Genomic DNA, 14,231 nt, shown 5'->3' with positions numbered 1-14,231 from the left:
GGTACGTGTTGTTTTCTTGTGGTGCTTAAGAAAAAAGAAGCACCTTTTTCTTTTCCTTTCTCGCCCTCAGCAAAGCTTTTGGCAAGTGTCTTCAGAAGAATTTAGTGCTTTCCACACACAGCCTACTAAAATTTGCATGGACTTGATTTCTGTTAAGGGAACCAGTGGCGCATACGTAATCCCATGATGAGAATTCATCAGCCACTGATACAGTAGGATTTTTGTAGTGCTGTGCAAATTTAAAATATATTGTGTTATTTAATTTAAATAATGCACAGCATGAAATGTTTACTGTCTGTCTTTAATCCTAATCGAGGTAGCCCCTATCTAGCCTATCACCTACTAATTGCTTACATTTACTGATGATAATACTCTTTTGCATGTATAAGAACAAACAGGGCTCTAATGGAGTACTACTATATTTTTTCAGTCAGACTGGCTGTCAAAACCATTCATTGTTGCCAGATTAGGTTAGATGGAACAAGACAAAGTCTGTGCCGTTCCTTTTGTAAGAATGACAATGCCAAGTATTTCCCTGTAGAGAAGATGAATAGAGCTATAAAGAAAGTGGCAGCTTCACCATTGCTTTCTACTTATTCTACACAGTCCAATAGAAAATTAAGACCACTACTGAATTCCTGAAGGTGAGTCAAGAAAAATAATAATCTCTGTACATTTCTGTGGGAAATAGGAATAATTTCTGTGCAATTTTTTAGGTTTCACTCTAACTAAGTTCTGTGACATTTGCAAAAATAAATAGCTCATTAATTAAAAATAAAGAACAAATGTGGAAAAATCTTGCTTGGGGATTTTTTTGCTACAGAGAAGAGCACTGAAGCTATTGCAAATGCTTAGAGGCACCATGGGTCACTTTAGGAACAGTTAGATAAGACATCTAAATTGTTGTATAGTATTTTGTCCACTAAATTTATACATGCATTATGTATGGTATGCAGTCATGGTAAAAATGCAGCAAAGTTAAAAGATTGGTTTAAAAAAGATGGGAAGATTATACAAGATTTATTGAATTCCCATCTTTATGGTAATTTAAGAGCCTCTATTTGGGTAGAAATTTAAAGAAGACAGAATTTAATTCCTTAATACTTTAAAAAATTAGGCTTTTTTTTCCTTTTAAACATTCATCAGGTTAAGGGCGGCCAGTTTTTAAGGCTAGCTTGTTATGTATTTGATTTTCAGCTCATAATTACTAGAAAATGATGGTAAAGCAGTAACAAACTGACAAGGCCAGACTTGAGCTTACCACTAATGTATATTGTTTCCATATCCTTAGGGACATGAAGCCTTTCGGGGAGGCTTTCAAGAGGAAGAGCTAGTAGACTGCTCTGAAGTTGATACAGGCTTCTCTGAGAAAAAGAGCAGCGCCTGGAGGACCTGTGATAGGGAAAAACTGTTTTCAGATACCTGCATTAAATCTCAGCTGTGCTTTTCTGCCAGCTGCTGCAGAGCAGATTAGCAGACATGTCCATAGCGCTCAAGCAAGTCTTTAATAAAGATAAGACTTTCCGCCCAAAACGCAAATTTGAACCTGGAACGCAGAGGTTTGAACTTCACAAACGAGCACAGGCCTCTCTGAACTCAGGCGTGGACTTGAAAGCGGCTGTGCAGTTGCCCAGTGGAGAAGACCAAAATGACTGGGTGGCTGTCCATGTTGTTGACTTCTTCAATAGGATCAACCTCATTTATGGAACTATCTGTGAGTTCTGCACAGAGAGAACCTGCCCAGTGATGTCTGGAGGCCCTAAGTACGAGTACCGGTGGCAGGACGACATGAAGTACAAGAAGCCCACAGCATTGCCAGCACCCCAATATATGAATCTTCTCATGGACTGGATTGAGGTCCAAATCAACAATGAGGATATATTTCCTACGAGTGTAGGTAAGTGCGAGGAACAAGTCTTAAAGCACCTTGAAACTGCCTTTCATTGTGTGTACTAAGCATGTTCTCCTCCCAACCTCATTTTTAGAGACTGTGAAATTCAAGCCTTTAAACAGCAGATAGAGAGGAGGAGGGTGTGTTGCAGGAATAGTGGGAAACATATGAAATGTTAACTGTGGCTGCTATATATGGTCAGATTTGTTAGCCTAAAATGTTTTTGTTCTAGCCATTTGTCCCTGGTAAGCCTCTCAAGTTAATTGCTAGGGGTGGTTGGCATTGCATTATTAGCTTGTTGAAAGATAATCAAGTTTGCATTGCTTTGCACTTTGCATACCCACGTAGGCAGATACAGAATGGATGGAAAGCAAAGCCTAGTTAGAGTGGTATCTTCCATTCCAAGTGTGTACATTTGTGTGCACTACAAGGCAGTGGAGAATCAGGAATGCAATGAACTCTGCCTTCCCACCCTCTCTTGACTTCCCATCCAAAACTGATGAATTGGGAAGTGAATTATTCTCCAAATTACTGTTTCTAAGACTATATATATATATAAGTAACAAGCTTTGCTATGGTTTAACCAGGAGGCCCAGATGAGACAGCTGTTAGGGGCAGCACAGTTTTCCTTTTATAATACTATAGTTGGTTTTCCTGAAAAGTAGGGTGAGTATCTTTGCTGGAATAGTTCCCTCTGGATGAGAAGGACTTTGCAGAAGAGTGCGTTGGGTAGTGTAGAGAGCCTGAATCTTTAGCTGTGGCTGCAGGTAATAAAAAAAGACAGGATGTTATACATTAAAGATGTCAGTGTACATATGTAATTTTTACTGGTTTTAGGTAATAAGTCGTGATTAATTTCTTGCATGTTGGAAAACTGGGAGCTTGCTGTAAGAAATGTGAGGTGTTATATATAAGTACTTGGCATAGATACATAACAAATACAAAGAATGCTTGTGTGTTAAAATTAGTTCAGATGAATATTTTGCAGTTTGTATGCAGCTAGGGCCTGTGGCTAATTGATAGATGATACCTCAAGAGGCTGCATCTATCAGTATTTCCTGACCTTTGAAGTACCTTATTCTTGGCCTCGACAGCTATTTGTCCTGACAAACTTGTGGCTTGTTTCACAGTTGCTATCACCTTTCTTTTCTACACTAATAGGTAGAAAGAAGGCGGTTGCTATATCTTTTAATCTGAACTTTGCCAGCATAGCAAGAAGGAGGAGCATTTCAAAGGAAGCAGTATCATATATTTTGTGTAGTGATAAATGGGTTTGATTTCTCAAGCATTTGTTGTTTTATGTTTCTTCAGAGTGAATGATTTTTGGAATTGAAGACGGGTTGAATGTGCAGTGAAGTATGTGATTTTGCTTCCATTGGTATTTCTGGACTCTTGTTATACCAAGTTTCCATCTTGGAGTATTCCAATAATACTTTGTGCTCTTGCAGTTTGCATATGGAGAAAACATTGTCTGTCTGCAAGTGTGGAGAGCAGGTAACACACTGACATGTTGATGGGCTCTACTGAACCAACGAATAATCTATAACACCAAGCTTTCAGCTCTAGATGCTCCCCCCTTATGTTTGTAGTAAGATACATCTGGAGAAACTTTTATCCTGAAGAACTGAATCAGTAAATACCCTCAATCTCCTGTTTTTCTCCTCCCAGCAGTTCCTGCTATTGTAAATTAAATCAAATCTGAAGAAACTGAGGAAGGGGGAAGACCTGTGGTCTCTAGAATAGGGCTGGACTCTGTTACAAACAGCAATGTTTGATGTCTGAAAAATCTGAATTGACCCAAAGGAAGGAGAACAGTCTGCTTGAGCCTTCATGGAATGGTGGACTGTACCATGGTTGTATTACAGACCGAGATGACTGGACAGTCCCATAAAGAGATTTTATAGATATCCTTTGGAGCATTATTCTGTAGAGCAGCACTTGCATCCATATTCTGCTCTCCCCTCCTCTTGAGCCTTCGTTGCAGATACCATAGTGGCCACCTGCACAGTTCTTATTATCTTCTTGATTCACCGATTTGTTAGTAAAATTACTTGGGAGACCTTAGATCTTACAATTCAGAAACAGATGCATACTCTGTTGAATTTGGCATTCTGGGTACCTCTTCTCTCAGCAAATCCCTACTTAGGCACCTGGAATGGTCAAAGTGAAGTTTTGGTCTGTTTCTGGGTAAGTTACTTTTCTTTCAATGGAATCTTTCTGATTTATTTGCATGTAAATCCCCTATACAGAGTTCTGCTGAAATAAACAAGAACACAAACTTCTTTTCTGACATGACATAATGAAAAACTTTTCCCAAAGAGGACAATAAAGCAGTTGAGAGGGGGCCGAGAGAGGTTGTGCTGTCTCCATCCTTTGGGGTTTTCAAGACCAGGCTGGTAAAGCCCTGAGCAATCTGATCTGATGGCTATATGAAGCAGAAAACTGGGAAGCAGACCTCCCAAAATCTGTGCCAGGCTGAATTATCCTGTGATTCTTAATTCTAATTTCAGCACTGACAGGCTGCTTCAGGAAGAAGAGCTAAACTGATTAGAAACTGATTAAGCAGTTTAAGAGGCTGCAATTTGGCATTTAATGGAAATACAAAATCACTTTTAAGATACGACAGTTTTTGTAGAGGTGGATTTCAAAAGTTATTGAGTTACGGTAATCAAATAGCCTAGTTATGGCTGATCAAAATGAAAACATACTTCTAAAGTGTTTAAAGCCTAGGGCTTCAACTGAAAAATTAATGTATCTTTAGAAATACACTGCTTAACTAGTAAAGTTTGGTAGCTGGCAGCTTCAGTGTTTTTGCACAGAGCGTGCGTGTGGCACTACTTCCAAAAGAAGAGCTCAATGTGTCAACACAATGCACTTACAAAAGCAGACCAAGACTCTGGAGGGCCCTTGTGAATGTGATTCAAAACAACTGCTAAATCAAGAACTTTTTCAATTGTTTCTTACTAATATTGTAGTAGAATTTTTCTGGTTCTCTAGCCAGTAATAATAGTTACCACTTGGGACAGTTTTCTGCAGAGGAGCAGCTGACTGGTGGTTGTGAATAGAGACTCTTCAACTGCTGTTATTGAGCAAAGGCCTCTTCACCATACAGCCTGAAAATAGAAGCATGGTGAGAATGTTTGACATCATTGACTTTGTCTTACAACTGTCCCTGTCTTATTGCTCTTCCAAAGTATCAGGAAGTGCCCATGGTGTGGGCAAAGTGGCATTTGCTGGCATTTCCTGCGTATACTTTTTCTTCAGTCTTTGCATCCGTTGCAGTTGCATCATCTAGGAACAGCCATTGCTTCATGCACACCTGCTCTGCAATAAAAAAATGTACAATCTCTACAGCTGGTTTGTCTCCTTCATTTTAAGACAAAGCTTTGCCAGGGGCTGAAAGGAGGGGTCAGATTGCAGGCTGTTAACTGGTCATTAAGTCACCCAGTGGTGGATGGATATGGCTGTAGGGTACCAGCTGAAGACTAGTGTAAACTCCAAGCAATCCTTTCTGCTTGATCTTCACACCTGTTACACCAATGCTGGATTTGGGCTCTAGAAGTTAATTTTGTTTTGTAGATCTTATCTTCTTTTCACTGTTGCTGCCCTTCCTTGGGCATGGGTGTGCTTGCCAAGAGATTTGAGTTAATCTCTTGTGCAAATGAAATAAAGAAAATTCTGCAAGAAATCGACTATTATATGGCTGTAGCTTTCCTCTAGTCATTAAACTTTATGAATTGTGTGCATATATGTATATTACAGCAAATTTATAGCAGCAGCACAGCTGTCATCTTAGAAAGTTTGGTGTCTTGAAGTATATGTGCCTGGAAAGTATCAGGTAAATATTTTACCACTAGATTATATGTCAGAGCTTCCTTCTTCTCTCCACTTTTCCCGTGGTTCAGGATTTAACAGATGCTTCTACGTAAACTAAGCTGGTGGATAAATCAACCCACAAGCCTACTAGGCTTCGAGAGTACCATCAAAGAAGATTGATAAATTTTGTGTTCACCCCATCTGTATGGGGAGTGATGCAGTTTACTAGACAGCTATCTATCTGGCCTTCTTAGCATTGCATTACTTTCTTGCTGACTGATTATACTTTGGAGCAATTTGATTCCCTAATTTTTGTCTGGTATCTAAAAAGTCTTGATTAGTTCAGGCATTCTGCTTATGCAAGAATAGGGACTGAAGCTTAGGAGTAGTCTAGGCAATCCTCTAGGCCAGTCGTTGTTGGCTGACAGGTGACTGCTCCCAAAGCTATCCTCCCCAGCTGTCTTCCCCAACGTACCCTCTTCAGCTGATGCTAGATGTGCCATTTGAGGAACATATAGGTCTGCTTCCAGCTCAGATGTATAAATTAACCCATTCTTTAGTCTAGTTCTGATAATAACAGAAAATATGTGCAGTAGAAAATAAGTGCAAATTCTTTAGCATAATCTGCTTTTCCATGAGAAGGATTTGGCACTGCTGGTATGAAGGAATGCTGCCTCACCTAGAGAATGCATATTAGAAGGCTGATGCCTCATATGCCAGGTTATTTGTGTTATGAAAATTATTAAGTGCTAAAAAGCACTTTTACTAACATATGGAAATACAGGTCTCAATAGATCTCTTCTTCCATTTTCCATGCTACAGAAACTTAAAAAAAAACAAAAAAAAAACAAGCAATAAAAACTGAAGTGGTAGCATGATTGGTAGAGGGAAAGCTCATGGAGAGAGGGGTGTGTTAGCTGGCTCTGCAAAGGCTGAAAGGTTTCAGGATCTCTACTTTGATACTCCTTTTGGAGGAAGAAAGAAGTATGGAACACCTGCAAGAAGTGGTGTCCCACATGGGAACTGGAGTGGTGTGTCCTGTAGCTTCCATGTCTCTTGTTCTCAAGCAGTTTAGCTCTCCAGCACATTGTGATTGTGTACACTGTGGGACATTACTTGAGTTAGTCTCTCAGAGGATCTTCAGCTCTGCAACCACAGCTTCTACTGTAACTGAACTTGTGACCTCTTCTCTTCAGCTACCTTCACAGCACAGCTGATGTCTATAGTGGGTTAAGTCTATGGCATACTGAGGCTAAGATTGTGCCCAACTCAAAAGGGTGGGAAATTCAATACCTTGAACATGCTTTGCCTTGGAAAGTGGGTTTGTGTGGACTGAGTAGTCTGCATTCCACAGTGTTGTGTGCATTCTTTTCCCTGACAACAAGGAGAATAGCTCCTTAGTTGAAAACTTATAAAACAGACTTTGTCAGATGTGTTGCAAAGCAAAACATGTAGGAGTAGCATTTGCAGATCATAATGACTTTGCTGGTTCATTTTTTGGAACTCAAACAAAGTAAGATTCACAAGTGTCAGCTTTCTTAGTGGCTATTTTTTGCCTATGTTTATTTTGCCAAATTTAAGTTGTTATTTAAGCTCAGAAATATTGTAGAAAATTCATGGTAGTCTCTACTCCCACAAAATATTTTCATCCTTAAGGTCAATCTTTTGAGGACAGCACTTGTACTTTTGGGACATGTTATATGCAGAATCTAGCCAAGGGAAGAGACATATGTCAGTGGGGTCTTCAGCTACCCCAGACATATGGTAACAATCATCAGAATAAAGTGTGGTCATAGAAGTGTAAAATAATTTAGTCCTGTTTAAAGTACAATCTCAGTCTAACTTCACTGTGGAATGGCTGGAGTGCTACAGTAGCATGGTTCTAAGGGAACTTCTAGAAAGCCTAAAGGTCTTCACTTCAGCCAGCGGAATGTGCAGCAATACTGCCTTTAAGTTTGGCCACTTTCTTTCAAATAGAATTTTGGCCTTCTAGATTCACATAGAGTGTGTAAATAGAGCAAAATTAGAAATCTTAACAAGGGAAAACTCAGTTTCTTTTCAATTAAGTACTCATGTCTTTTATAAATATTTTTTGGATGAAAGTCAAATAGGTAGTTAAAAAATACATGGTTAAAAAACCCTTGTGTTGATTAAAGCCCTGTGTGAGCCTTTGTATCAAAATACTGTGACCAGCAGGACTAAGGAATTGATTGTCCATTTGTACTTGGCACTGAGACTACACCTCGGATACTGTGTTCAGTTTTGGGCCTGTCACCATGATAAAGACATTGAGGTCCTGGAGGGTGTCCAAAGAAGGGCAACGAAACTGGTGAAGGGTCTAGAGCACAAATCTTTTGAGGGACGGCTGAGGGAACTGGGGTTGTTTAGCCTGGAGAAAAGGAGACTCAGGGGAGACCTTATCGCTCTCTACAACTACCTGAAAGGAGGTTGTAGCAAAGTGGGGGTCAATTTCTTCTCCTAAGTAACAAGTAATAGGACAAGAGGAAATGGCCTCAAGTTGCACCAGGAGAGGTTTAGTTTGGATATTAGGAAATATTTCTTCAGTGAAAGGGTTGTCAAGCATTGGAACAGGCTGCCCAGGGAAGCGGTTGAGTCACCATCCCTGGAGGTATTTAAAAGACATGTAGACGTGGTGCTTAGAGACATGGTTTAATGCTGGACTTGGCAGTGTTAGATTTACGGCTGGACTCAATGATCTTAAGGATATTTTCCAGCATAAATGGTTCTATGATTCTTTAGTCTTTAAACACAAAAACCAGAGCGACATATTCAGATAATCTAAAACATTTGTAAGCACAGTGTTTGTCCTATAATGCTGCATAGAAAACCGTCAAACTTTATCAGTATTATTTATAAATGTGATTAAGTCACTTGTAGGCTTACCATTAAAGACAACTGTAGTAGAACATTTCTGTGCCTAGTTATGCAGAAATTCTGTGCCTTGAGGAGCTTACATGCTTGGAGAAATTAAAGTCAGCAAGAAATTATGGGAAGAAAAATTGTTTGCAGAGAAAAGCTGTTTAGTATGGATCCTGCTAGAATTGTTTTTTCTGCACCAGATTAGTTTGACCACTGTCTGCAGCTGAACTGGTAGTGCTGTACATGACATGACTAACCCTTGTCTACATGGCTGCATCTCATTGTTTATCTTTTCTTCATGATTGTGTTTACATGTGTTTACAGCGAAAAAGGCTATACCAAAAAAGTGAAAGCTGGGGATGATGGTGGTGGTTCTGAAGGGAGTATTGGAGTGCTCCCCTTTAACTTTGTCATTGTTGGGTTCACCATTTCTGTGGTACATGGGCCACTGCAGTCCCTCATGCAGGAGATCAGTATGAACGCCAGTTATCAGAATTCCTCCAGGTTGAAGGCAATACAGTTATTTTGCATGGTAGTCATACTTAGTGGTAATATAAGGCATCCTTCTTGTTTTTACCAATACATGTGTACTGAGGGTCTTAAGGATCTTTGATCATAACATGTATAACAAGGATGGACCTTACTTTACCTTGTCTCACCATCATGTAATACACCTCATTGCTTTTTATCTAGTTAAACCAGGCATGTGCTGCCAATGCCAGCTAGCACCCAGCAGTGGTAAAGCAAGAATTACCCCGTTAAATTACTTGGGAGTGCACACAACCTAGCGACCTCCAGGTGGGGTCTCACCAGAGCACAGTATATGGACAGAATCACCTCCCTTGACCTGCTGGTCACACTTCTTCTGATGCAGCCCAGGATATGGTTGGCCTTCTGGGCTGTGATTGCACATTGCTGACTCATGTTGAGCTTCTCACCATTCAGCACCCCCGGGTCCTTCTCCTCAGGGCTGCTCTCGATCCATTCTCCGTCGAGCCTGTATTTGTGCTTGGGATTGCCCTGACCAGATGTAGAGCCTTGCCCTTGGCCTTATTGAACTGCATGAGGTTGGTATGGACCCACCTCTCCAGCCTGTCTAGATCCCTCTGGGTGGCATCCCTTCCCTCCAGCGTATCTATCTCGCCACACATCTTGGTGTCATTGGCGAACTTGCTAAGGGTGGACTCACTCCCACTGTCCATGTCGCCAACAAAGATGTTGAACAGCGCAGGTCCCAAAACATGTTTCCTGCAACATCCCTACTAATGGAAACTTCAAAAAGTAAGCAGCACAGAAGAAAGTTTGGAAGTATTTGTGTGTATAGATCCACACTGAGTGGTAGAAAATAAAGTAAGTGAAGACACTTGAACAACAGAACAAAAATGGATACTTGTCAGCTTATGTCCCATGCTTCAATTGAGTGTATGCGTACTCTGATTCTAACACTCCCAGCTGTTGCTGGGGGACCGCCTGATTTCAGGAAAACTAAACCAAAAATTAAAAACTGTGGTAGGTTGTTCCTCTCTGTGCTTCTACGGTCTGTCCAAGCAGGGATAAAGTGCTTTCATACACCTTTGTTAACATCCTGGAGGAATCCAAGCAGAAGTCATTAAGTACTGGCTGGTGGCCTTCCACAGCTACGGTGCCAACACCTTTATAAATATGACCAACACAAGACATGTCTGTAGGTGGTGAGTGAAGGGTTTTTTTTCCTTGATAATTATGAACTGTGTTTTTCCATCCACTGGTGCACGCAAGCTTGTATTTTTACATGCCTTGCTCGCTTGCTCCTAAAACAACTGTCCTGTGGCTGTACATGTGACATGTACAACTTTACGTGTTCGTGGTTTTTAAGCATGGTAGAACTCCATCGTCTCCCATCTGCCCTCAAGATACCTCTATTCAGTTACACCCTCAAAAATCTACATACCATTTGACTGTTGGAATTGCACATATATACAACAGAAGCTGGAATTTCGTTGATGTTCTCTTTCATTCTCCTCTTAACATATATAGATGCTGGCATAATTGTTTGTCTTTTTTACCCCATAATCTGAGCAGTTTTGACTGGAACCCATCAGGCAATGCAGTCCAAGAACTGCATGCAGTGTAATGAGAAAAAAAAATGTGCATCCTGCATATGCCTTTTGGTGTTTAAAGCCAAAAGATGAAAGCCAGTTTTATCAATGTAGCTGTGACAGGACAAGCATTTGTCCTGCAAAGAGATCTGCTGAGTCACAGAAGTAATGTGAAACAGTTATCTTCACTCTTACCTTCTACCAGCCATGTGGGGAGAACTGCATTAGCTGTCTGAATTAAAGCAACAGTTTCCTTCTCTACTGTAGCTTCCATGTGCCTAAGCACTGTGAGATGCCAGACAGCTGTTGTTGCGCTGCAACTCACGTTAACGACAGGGCTCCCAGGAGAAGGCTCTGCAGCCTGACAGTCATTCTCGGGCTGAGTTGTAAGCTCTGTGTCACAGGGATGAACAACTCTTACAGTAAAAATTCTTTTCGTATAGTAAGCTATATGCCACAAAACTTACATATGCAGCATATGGACTCTGGAAATATAAAATAATTTTCAGCGTTTGACACTGTTCATACGAGACCCAAAGTCTTGTGGTTACACATTTAACCTCAAAGAATTGTTTTCAAGTAGAGAAAACCACAAAGCCAAGGTCTAAATTGTTCCGTTTTCCCTGAAGACTGACACAAGATGCTCTCCAACAGATGATGCACCACAGCAGCTGGTGCCTCCACATGCAAATGGATATAGGAATTTCCTAAAACACAGATCTCTGTAGTGTTTCATGAGTCTCCTTTTCAAAAGTTTTGCTTTACTTGGAAAATCCTCTGAGCCATGTTTGGAATCCTTGGAATAGGGGGTAAATGCACGCTGTGGTACCTGGTGGGTGACTGTTTTGTATGACTGAGCAGAAAACCCCACTTACACAAAGTCAAAGATGAGAAAAGACTTGACAAATGCTCAGAGCATCTCAGCAACACAGTGCAGAGGAAACAGGCTTTACTGACAGTGCTGACACACAGGATTTTTTTATTCCTTCCATCTCACAGTGAGTCACACATCTGAGAAACACCACAGGAGCTGTGCCCTTTCATATGCTTGAAAATATACAGTGGAAACTCACATAGCCTTCTCATAATGTGAATTAGTGGCACTTTGACTCATGAGAAACAAAAGGAAGGTTGCCGAGACATCTGGAATCAGAAATGATCAAGAAGGGAATAATCAAAGTCTGTTAATATTTGGAAGGTGAAAGGGAGGACAATGAACAGCTTGTCTTTGAAAAACAAAACTCTCATCTGGATGTGGAAAGAAGTACCTTTTAAGAAGCGGATGTTCAGCTGAACCAAGAAACATTATAGTTTACCAATAAATGTATACTGTCAACACTAGCATGGTGAAGAAATGGTAATAGTTGTTTGTACAGCATCAGCTGTAGTCAGCCTTAACAGAAAGAGCTCAGCCCTCTAATAGACAAATCTCTAAAGCTTGAAGCTGTAGTACTCAGCAATGGAGATACGTCCAAACCACATGCTAGATGACATCAGATCTTTTAGTAAAGTGCCAGTGAATATTTGGACATTAAAACAATACATCTGTTTAGAATTTAAGTGCTATGAAATTAGTCACATACCATGGCTGCCTTTCTTTTGGAGTTTTAGGGCTTGCTTTTGGTGTCATTTCTTTAAGATCTAATTGTTGAAGAGCCCTGTAAAGCAAGGCAAGTGTTACTGTTTCATCTGTCAAATAAGAGACCACAGCTCAGGTAATCAAAGTAGTCTGCATAATGTGTAAGTAGCTATTCAGATAGGAAATTCTGAGTAGAAGTAATTTTTCTTTGATTACATGGGGGCTTGTTGGTGGATCCAGAAGCAGGTAGTGTCAGTGATTCCAAGAATACTCTTGGTCTATTCCTAAACCCCTAGCTTTGTTGTATGCATTTGGACTAAAGGAAAATAAAACTGAAAGGCTTTAGAAAGACTTCAATCCCACACATCTCTAGCCCTTCAGGAGAATACTTGACAGAGTTTCTGTCGGAACTAAAAGTGTAGATCAGGGAAAGGTTTTGCCTAGGTGTTTGTTTACTCAGGACCCACAAGATTACAGTCTTTTGAATATTTGGTTCCAGGTCCATAGTTTTTGAGCACATGATTTGCAGAAGAAAGGCTGTAAAGTTCAAAACAAGGGTTCATCCAAACCAATAGAGAATGTCCATTGAAGAAGAGTATAAGAAAAGGGAAAGGTACTATTTTCCAGCTTCCAGAAATCCACATGGTAGAGATTGTCTCAAAGGTGTCAGAATATCCTTTGATCTGGGGGATTCTGGCAAAAATTAAGATCTCACAAAAGGCAGTCCCACTGTTTTATCTTCATGGTGACTCCCTGTTCTGCTCATTTCAGTTTTCTACTGGTTTGGGCTGCATTGAGAATTTCTGCCTGTAAATTTTCTGGGTGAAGAAAAGAGCAGTTGGAAGGTTTGGGGTGAAGATGCATACTTCTGTTCTCCTTTGAAGTGAAAATAAGGGGTCTCAAACTTTATGCCCATTTTGTCTTTCATTTACACTTGCAGTTCCTTTAAATACTTTATAAATTGTCTTTGGACAGGCGTACTTTAAAAACTCTTCATGCCACAGTAACTGCCACATCCAGACCCAAAATTTTTGAATAAAAATCACTGCTTGTTTTAGTATTCAGGTTGTGTTGCAACTTGAGCTAGTTGATTACCAGTTAACTAACGGTATATATTTTTGCTGCAGAGATCACAAACGTCTCTAACTGTCCTAAGGCACAGCAACAGATGTCAAGAAACTTAAAAAAAAAAAAAAAAAAAAAAAAAGTTACAGTAATCTAGTTGCCTTCTGAGAAACCTTCATCAGCAAAAGAGAGTAAAAAAGCCCACAACTGAAGCTTGTTGATGCAAAGAAATTGGCGTTATTCACTCATGTGGACATTTGGCACTGGGATTGTGATAAAGTCTTAGTTTTGCATAGTCTATGCCTCCTGCAGGCAATTGGGTTACAGGACACTGAGGACTTCAATTTGAAAAGCTGCAGCTGCTTGCACATGAGCTGAGAAGCTTTACAGTAAAGCAAGCCATGATGTAAATATTCAGGATGAAAAAATTGTCACATGGAATGTAGCTTTCAGCTAAAATGAAGGATTTCCTTGTTATCTCTCCTGTCATCTGCCCGAGCTTATCCTAGCATGCCTCCTATTATGAGGGCTCAGCTGTAACACACACAAAACTTCTTTTCATTTCATTTAAACTATGACTTAACAGTTCCTCTTTAAATAAAGTTTAAAAGTCTTTCCATTCTCAGAGTAAATGCTGGTGACAATGATACCTTCCTTGATTTTTTTGAGCAGGCTTTTCTTTACATGAGTTTTTATAAGGCTAATTTACAAAAGTTACATTTGATGTATCAGGATCTTGTTTTGTTGATAGTGCCATTTCCCCTGACATTTTTATCAACATGTTGGGTTTTGCAAATATGGAGAGAACAGAGTCAGGCTCTGACAAACGTCATTGACTTTCAGTGAGATTTCTGAATCTAAAATCTGAATCTTTTGTAAAACCCTAAAATCTGAATCTTTAGTAAAACCTTTGTAAGACAGA

At 40.0% G+C, this 14,231-nt stretch overlaps 1 protein-coding gene across 1 annotated transcript in view; it reads left to right on the top strand.

Moving 5' to 3' along the window:
- Window positions 1-1,479: 1,479 nt before the first annotated feature.
- Window positions 1,480-14,231, top strand: part of MOB3B (MOB kinase activator 3B) — a gene marked incomplete at its 5' end in the record, with an annotated part of 38,466 nt that continues 25,714 nt past the window's right edge. Inside the window, one exon of the mRNA XM_082497218.1 lies at window positions 1,480-1,897. Within this exon, the coding sequence (XP_082353344.1) occupies window positions 1,480-1,897 (418 nt within the window). The remainder of the gene's footprint in view (window positions 1,898-14,231) is intronic.

This window comes from Vanellus vanellus (assembly GCF_965231255.1).
Source record: "Vanellus vanellus genome assembly, chromosome: Z".
In the NCBI taxonomy this organism is placed as follows: domain Eukaryota; kingdom Metazoa; phylum Chordata; class Aves; order Charadriiformes; family Charadriidae; genus Vanellus; species Vanellus vanellus.
Note: the sequence above shows the minus strand (reverse complement) of the source record. Positions and strands in the feature narration are given on the sequence as shown.